General features: G+C 46.8%; 1 protein-coding gene across 1 annotated transcript; it reads right to left on the bottom strand.

Moving 5' to 3' along the window:
* Window positions 1-279: 279 nt before the first annotated feature.
* LOC123594810 (CXXC-type zinc finger protein 1-like) lies at window positions 280-7,470 on the bottom strand. Its single transcript, XM_045471785.1, has 9 exons — window positions 7,139-7,470; window positions 5,173-6,938; window positions 4,870-5,036; window positions 4,349-4,556; window positions 4,155-4,265; window positions 3,789-3,838; window positions 3,484-3,580; window positions 2,406-2,558; window positions 280-2,328 (listed from the first exon to the last, which is right to left on the bottom strand). The coding sequence occupies exons 2-9, from the start codon at window positions 5,257-5,259 to the stop codon at window positions 2,182-2,184; spliced, it is 1,020 nt and encodes a 339-aa protein (XP_045327741.1). The 5' UTR covers window positions 5,260-6,938; window positions 7,139-7,470; the 3' UTR covers window positions 280-2,181.
* Between the last annotated feature and the right edge of the window lie 419 nt (window positions 7,471-7,889).

The following is a 7,889-nucleotide window of genomic DNA, read 5'->3' as shown; positions in this document are numbered from 1 at the left end:
CAGAGAGGGAGACACAGAATCGGATACAGGCTCCAGGCTCTGAGCCATCAGCCCAGAGCCCAACGCGGGGCTCGAACTCACGGACCGCAAGATCGTGACCTGGCTGAAGTCGGACGCTTAACCGACTGCGCCACCCAGGCGCCCCTTTATGCTTATTTTTGAGAGTAAGAGAGACAGAATGTGAACCAGGGAGGGGCAGATAGAAAGGGAGACATAGGATCTGAAGCAGGCTTCAGGCTCTGAACTGGCATCACAGAGCCCAACGCAGGGCTTGAACCCACAAGCCATGAGATCATGACCTGAGCTGAAGTCAGACACTCAACCAACTAAGCCACCCAGGCACCCCTACAAGTTTAGATTCAACAGGCCACATTCTCAGACCATAGAAAAATCATCATTACAAAAAAGAAAGAAAAAATAATGAATACTTAATAGTTAGACACTAAGAAACTTTCTTCAACAGCTAGGATCAAAGTGAGAAATCAATTCTGAAGTTTCACCTTTCATACCAAAGTTCAGGAGCTATAAGTGCATTTAGAGGAAAGTGTGTGGCCTGAAATCCTTTACTATATCTATATATCTATATCTATATCATCTATATCTATATCTATATCTATTTATTTATACTTATATAAACAGGAGACTGAACACACTAATATAACTGACTTAAGAATTTGCTTCGAAAGATCAGAACAAGAACAAAGAAATGAAGTAAACATATGAAAATGAAACACCAAACAAAATATCAAGAAGTGGGAATTAATAAAAATGAAAGTTTAAATAAATAAAATAAATATAATAAGGAATATAAATAAATTAAAAAGCCAGTTCTTTCAAATAATCAATTAATTATGTGGCTTAGCCCCTGGAAAATCTGATCAAGAGAAGTACAAAAGTGTACTAATTAGTAATTTAAAGGGGAGACATTACATGAGGTTAGGTAGTAATATAAACTAACTATGGGGGACTATTAGGTATAAGTCAAGAGCAACATACCGAACCATTTAAGTGAAATGTGTGAGTCCCTGGAAAAAAGGAATTATGAAGATTAATGAAAAAAATCATAAGGGACCAGTGAGTAGAGAAAAGTTAAGAAAAGTGTTCAAGTCTCTCATTTCAAACATACCAGTACCCACAGGCAGCATTATCGGACACACCTCCACAGGAGACCTGGCTGGGGCTGACAAAGGCAGATATGGCAGAGGTCTCAGTCTTCCTCTGGCAACTCTACAGGTGTGAAATGGTCATGACCACAAGGGGCTTCAATGTACAGGGCAGGCTGGAAAGGACAGACCCAGAGCAGTGTGGTGGAGGGAGCAGGAGAAGATGTGATAGGAAGTGCTGGGGGAGACAGACCAGGACTGGACTGGCAGGGGCCAAGGCTGACAAAGAGAGCTGGGACCTCATATGATGATAAGGTGTGGAACAACATGGGCAGGGGCGTGACTGCCATGATACCTTGAATCCTCCTCAGTGTCCCAAAGTGGAACCATCAGGGGGGGATTATCCTACACTCATCTATCTCCCATCCCATTTTTGTAACACCTTTGGCCTGGGGAATATTAACGATTGCATAGAAGTTGATGAACGGGCTGTGCACTGATCAGGTGCCAACTACACGTCTGATGGCCTAGAATGGGGGACTGCCAGGAACAAAAGCCATTGGCGCCTGCTTTATAAGGTCATAGCTCCCCTGACAGAAGAGGGCCCACTGAGCCCTGAGTGGGTGTCACTTCACAGCCACTCTGCATGTGCACTGCAGCCTCCTCCTAAGTACAGTTGCGCTGCCACCCACCGCCATCAGAGGTTTGAAATTGGGTTTGTGGCCAGAGAGACAGGTTAGAGGGCCCTCAGGGGATATTCATATCCTTTGTTCTTCCAAAGTTTGTCAACAAAATTCTGGACAGTGGGGGATAAAGGCAGGGCAGATCCTTGGCCCTGCCAAGTTTCAGGGAAGAAAGAGAGAGAGGGATGAGGAATGATGGCAACAGAGAGCGATTTTGAGGACCCCTTCCCATCCAGGGGTAAGCAGAGACAGGAGACCAAATGGCGAACAGAGAAACACAGAGAAACTCTAAGATGACCTAAGAAAAAAGTGGTTATAGGAACTAGTGTGTGAAGAATTCATTGAGTGTCTCCCTTGCACGGAGTGTTGGGTACAGGATCTCAGTCAAGCAGGGCTCAGCTGTCTGCTTTGGAGCGCAGGTCAGTGGTGAGCGGGTCATGCTGGACTGTCTGGTGAAGCATCAGGGCCAGAAGCCCTCCCCGGTTTGTCATAGCCGTGCGCACCTTGTGCTCCTGCTCAAGTAGCTCTTCCAGCTTGTTCAACTGTGGGAGGTAAACATGAGAGAAGGATTTCAGGATGCTATCCCACCCTTTCAGCCCCAGTCACCATTGTGGCCTACCGTGCGAATACGCTCTAGGTCCACCTCAGCACGCCTCAGCTTCTCCCAGCAATAGTGGAGGTTGCACACGCGTTTAGGTAGGCGACAGAAATTACCAGTGAACTCAAAGACATTGTGCACTAGTGGGCAACCGCACACCTCATCATCTGATGCCTGTGAGGAAGAATAAGGGATGATGAGGTACAGAGGAGGATAGAAATGGAGTGATCAGGCAGGCATTATGAGGAGAATGGGAAATGGAGGGCACTCTGGCAGGAAGGAGAAGAATGGGGAATAACTCAGCGGGGGTGGGGGGGGGAGAAAGGAATTCAGGGATTAGGTAGAGAAGAGGAGGCAAAAGGGGAATTATCCTGCACAGAAGATGAAGGAAGAAGTTAAATAAGCAGGAATAGAGGAATGGAGGTGATCAGGCAGAAAAGATGGAAGAACAGAAAGAGATCAAACCAGAGTGAGAGTAAGGATGGAGGGAAGGTCTGACAGAGAGAAGTAGATGGAAGAAGGTTGGTAAAGCATGGAAAAAAAGTGAGGAATGAGACAGGGAGGGTGGGAGTAATAGGGGTTGGCTAAACAGGGAGGAAGAAAGGATTTAGGAGATGACAAGCAGGGAGAAGATGACTGGAGGCAGTGAGGCATGCAGAATAAGAACGAAGGAAAGTCAGAAAGTAAGGAAGAGAGGGAGGTCATACAGGGAGGAAGAGAGGAAGGTGGGACAGTCCAGCAAGGGGTGGGAAAGGAATGTATGATGGTCAAGCAAGGAAAGGAGAAGAATGGGGAATGGTTATACAGTGAGGAGCAAAGGAAACAGAAATGGCCAGGCAGAGAGGAGGGAGAGAGAAATGTAGGGGGGTAGGTCAGGCAGAGAAAAAGTAAGAACAGAAGGTAATCAGCCAGCAAGGAGCAGGGAATGTGGGGTCGTCAGAAAGGGAGAAGGGGACACATGGGAGTTGGTCAGAAGATATGAAGGCAGTCAGGCAGAAGGAAGAAAGAAATAGGAGGCAATCAAGCAAAGAGGAAGAGAGGAATATGGCAGGGAGACGGGGAGGAACGAAAGATGATGAGGTAGGGAAAGAAGAGTCACCTTGGGATCTCTCGAGTGCTCAGGACACAGCACCTGAAGCCGCTTACAGTACCTCTTACTCTTTGGGTTGTAAACATCACAGAAGAGCCTGGTGGCCCTGGGGGGAGGATGAAAGTGAAGTGCTAAGGGTCAGAAGAAGGGAGGTCCCACCTGAACCCCAAAGCCCATATCTTATCCCTAACCCCACCCATACCCTGCCACTAACCTATCCACCTCTGCCTCTGAACACACCCTCCGATCTTTCCCACCCTGCTCCTGACCCTGTCCACATCATGCCTTTGACCTCAACTAGCACCCACACTCACCCTTCAACACAAGTGGGATACATGGACCCGAAGGACGACTTGCCTTCATACTGGGAAGAAAGAGTACAAATGGGAGAAACTGTGGACTTACACAGCATGCCCTCCCGTGACAAGCCCCAAACAACACATTTGTCCCTGTGGCTCCTATGCTCCTGTCTGCCCAGCCAATGTCCCCCCTCACCATTGGCTGATGTTCCAGTCTTGGCCCTCCTACTAAGGATGGAAGAGAAGCACAAATGGGTAGAACCATGGATGTGTGTTGCATTTTTACAACAAACACCCAGGCATCAAACATGCCCTCCTCCTCATGGATCCCACCCAGCCAAAAACACGTTTACCTCCTCTTCCCCCAGCCAATTCCCGAACCTTGACAAAACAGTGTTCCATGTGGCGCAGGGCGGCATGCATGTTAATTGACTGCCCGCAGGAGACACAGAAGATCTGCAGGTTCGCATTTTTCCTGCTACTTTTGTTGATCTGCACAGGACAGTGGAAGGGCCAGTGAAGAGTGGGCAAGATAGCAAATACCTTTCTGCTCCATCCCACCCACTCCCACACACCTCCTCATCCTTGCACACAGGCTGCTGCTTGCCACGCAGAATTATGGCCTCAAGTTCATAGAAATGGCACTCCATGTCCTTCAGGCGGGTGTGAGTGTCCTGCTGCTCTTGGTGGATGCGCTCAAGCATTTTCTTGCCACGCTCCTCAGCAATACAGGGGCTCTTCTGCCACTGCTGGATGCGCTGGGGCAGAATCGCATAGATGCGGCTAGAAAAGGAGGCAACAAGAAATGGAATGGGTAGGTAGGGACATCAAAAGAAAAAATGGGTGAGTGACCGAATGGTGGTGAACAGGTGATTGAATAGTGGATGGATAGGTGGGTAAATGACTATAAGGATGGATGCGTGGGTTGGTGGATGGAATGTGTATGGGTGGTTCAGTGGGCAGGTGACTGTAAGGGTGAATGGATGGGTGGGTAGGTGGATGAATGGTGGGAGGATACACAAGTAGAGGGATAGACAGACTTACGGATGGCATATATTATGCCCTACTCCACACCCTGTCGCTTAACTTCACTCACTCAGCTGCGAGCTTCATGCCACAATCGTCTGAGCAGTACTTGGAGCCTGGCCGGGTAGGATACACACAGCCAGGTCCCAGGCACTGCCGCAGCGAGGCCAAATCCTTGGCATCTGCCTTCTCTTGGTGTTTACGCTTTGACATGAGCTTTCGCTTCTTCTTCTCTTTCTGTGGGACAAGAGTGGTCAAGGCAAGGATAGGAGAGTTTATGTCAGCTTCCTAACCTTGCAACCCAGCCCTGTGTTCCACCCGACCCCTGTCTTCATGCCCCCCATTCCACCATTTCTGTCACCTTGCACTCCACCTTTTTATTCAACTTCTTTTTCTTCACTTTCACTGCTGCTTTCTGCATTGCAGGATCCAGGAGCGGAAACTTCTCAGTGTCACTCATCCAGGACTGTAGGCCAGGAAAATGCTGGCAGGTCTTCTCAACTTGTTTCTTAAATGATACTTGGACACTGCCTCACTTCATTCTCCAAACTGATGACCCTCTCTGTCTTCACTGTCCCCTTCTTTCCACCCAGAGGCCTGCCATACACTTATCAGGCTTTGTCTAAAGTCCCCTCTCCAAATGTCCTGGCATAGGTTTCAGCCCTGAGGAAGGTCCTTTTCAGACAACAGCTGGAGTGAGGCTGTTATCTGAGAGGCCTCGTTTATTGCTAATGGCACTGCCAGCACCTGGTACTTCTGGGACAGCCTGGACTTCTGCATTCCAAAGTAGGAAGCTGTGATTGAATGGGCAGTGGGCAGTGTGAAGGGCAAACCCTTGCACTAGCTCCACTCCCCCATCCACCCTGTGTCCTAAACTCACCAGAGACCAGGAATTACAAGTAGGGCTCCTGTGATGATGGGAGGAGGACTCTGGGTCAGCACTGAGTGGAAACAGACTTACCCTGTCCCAACACTCCTGGTCCCACCTTCTGGCCAACATGGCCAGGTCCCACTGCACCTGCCTGGGACTGAATGGCACCACCTGTCCCTGCTTGCCCACTTTATCCAGACACACCTGGCTGGTCCTTCTCACCCCCATTTTGCCCACCGAAATGCATAAAGCCCTGCCTATCTGCCCAAAAAGGCTGGACTACACTCCTTCACAGTTGGTCAATACAGCCTGCCCTGCCCCATCCTTCAGGACATACTTGCAACCCTGCTTGCCCTGTACCATGGACCCAAATAAGCCACCTCTGCCTAGCCCACCCAAACATACATGACCCCACACCTCAGACATGCTCCACCCACCTGCTTGCCCTACCCAGTCTCTCCAGGCCCCGCCTGCCAGACTGCCCTCTTGGACACATTCCGTCTCACCTTACAGTCCCAGCCCTGTGAGCCCCATACACTACGCCAAGGCATACCTAACCCTGCCTCATACAACCATACAAGGCCCTTCCCTCTTCCCAGACTCTCTCAGCCTCATTTGATTCTCCCACTTCCTGTACATACCCAGTTCTGCCTTACCTTCCATGTCCTAGGCCATGCCAAGCCCTATCCACCCCCACTCCCCACATGCACATGCCAGATCATGACCTGTCTGCCCTGACTCACTTACCTAGAATAATTTTGTGATCTTTATTCTGAAAAGTACTCCTATGTGAACCCAGTGACACCAAGTAAAATATATAAATATGCAAAAATTTTGAAAATTTATGTGTGTGTGCATATATAGATATAGATATGCGCACACCCATACATTTTATATATACACATATATATGCATACACACACACAAATCACTTTCAGTGATTAAAAGAGCAGGCACACACACTGAAAGAATATACACTTTTGAATGAGACCATTATCAGTTGGAGAACTCACACTATTATTGAGCTAGAGATATAATATTAATAAAAAACGGACCCTGAAATTAGCCTTAAAGGAAGTCTGAACACATTCCAATGAATGAGTATCACATAAGGCACAAATAAGTTGCATCTGAAATTAACAAACGGTTTAACTTTTGAAAATTGAAAAGGCACTTTTAAGTAACTCTTGGTAAAAAGAAAAATAACTGAAATTGGAAAAAACTTATCACTTAATAAGACCGAAAGCAATACATACCCAAATGTGGAACTTTAGGACAAAAATACAGAAAAGAAAGACGGAAATTAGTGACCCCTTGCTTTCAACTCAAACTGCAACGAGTCGCTATCCCGACTCCAACCCGTTACCTGACCCCGCCATTACCAACGCCAAGATACACTTTAATGACCCCCCCACACACCTCTCCAGTCACAGAACCTACAGTCCCTCTTCAAAACCCTTAAAAATACCTCAGCACCGAACAGACGCTTAACTGTCCGGAGCCTCCAGGCAAGTGCCGTGAAATGGTGGACAGAGCTACTTCCGGTTCCGGTAGCGACTTTAGCTCCGCCCCTTCTTGGATGTGTTGGGTTTCTGCTTGCTCAAGGTTCTCTGCGGAGTTGATATACAGACAAAAGTTAGAAGAGCATGGTTACAAAGAAATGATACAGCTACACGTGTGCCATTCTTCAGAACATCACCTCAGGCCTACATGGATACATTTGTCTCTTCTGACGTCAATACCAAGTTTCATATATTGGAGTGATTGATCATTGCATTATTGTATATGACAGGAAAATTGATCCCGTTATCATTTCCGGTTATTTTGAATAATTTCGTGTCATTACTATTTTACCATCTTCTATTATTTTAATTGTGTAGTAAGCAATGAGAAAAACAAACAAAAACACATAAGTCAATTTTTTAGTCAAGAAAAGAGAAAAAGATTTATAGAAAAGCCAGGAAAAAAAGAAATCAAAATGTAAGAAAGTAGGAATAAGTTCACATTTCAAGTTCATATTTTTTTACATAGTCAGTAATAAAAAGTTATTAATGGGGTAAACTCTCCAGTTAAGGTCAAAGATTGCCATTTTGTATGAAAAATAACAAACCTAGTCATATGCTGTTTATGCCAAACTTAGCAAATCATTAAGATACAGAAACATTTGAAGCAAAGGGATAGAAGAAAATTTTCTAGGTACATGCTAATCAAAATGAAGC

The sequence above is a fragment of the Leopardus geoffroyi genome, chromosome X (assembly GCF_018350155.1).
Source record: "Leopardus geoffroyi isolate Oge1 chromosome X, O.geoffroyi_Oge1_pat1.0, whole genome shotgun sequence".
Taxonomy (NCBI): domain Eukaryota; kingdom Metazoa; phylum Chordata; class Mammalia; order Carnivora; family Felidae; genus Leopardus; species Leopardus geoffroyi.
The sequence above is the reverse complement of the archived record's forward strand: the minus strand, read 5'-3'. Positions and strand labels throughout refer to the sequence as shown.

Bases quoted from the DNA above. Each gene is read 5' to 3' on its own strand.
- LOC123594810 (XM_045471785.1), bottom strand. From the start codon at position 5,259: ATGAGTGACACTGAGAAGTTTCCGCTCCTGGATCCTGCAATGCAGAAA. The intron at 2,559-3,483 runs GTGACTCTTCTT...TCTTCCTCACAG, and splicing joins AGCACTCGAGAGATCCCAAG to GCATCAGATGATGAGGTGTG. The intron at 2,329-2,405 runs GTAGGCCACAAT...TACCTCCCACAG, and splicing joins ACCTAGAGCGTATTCGCACG to TTGAACAAGCTGGAAGAGCT.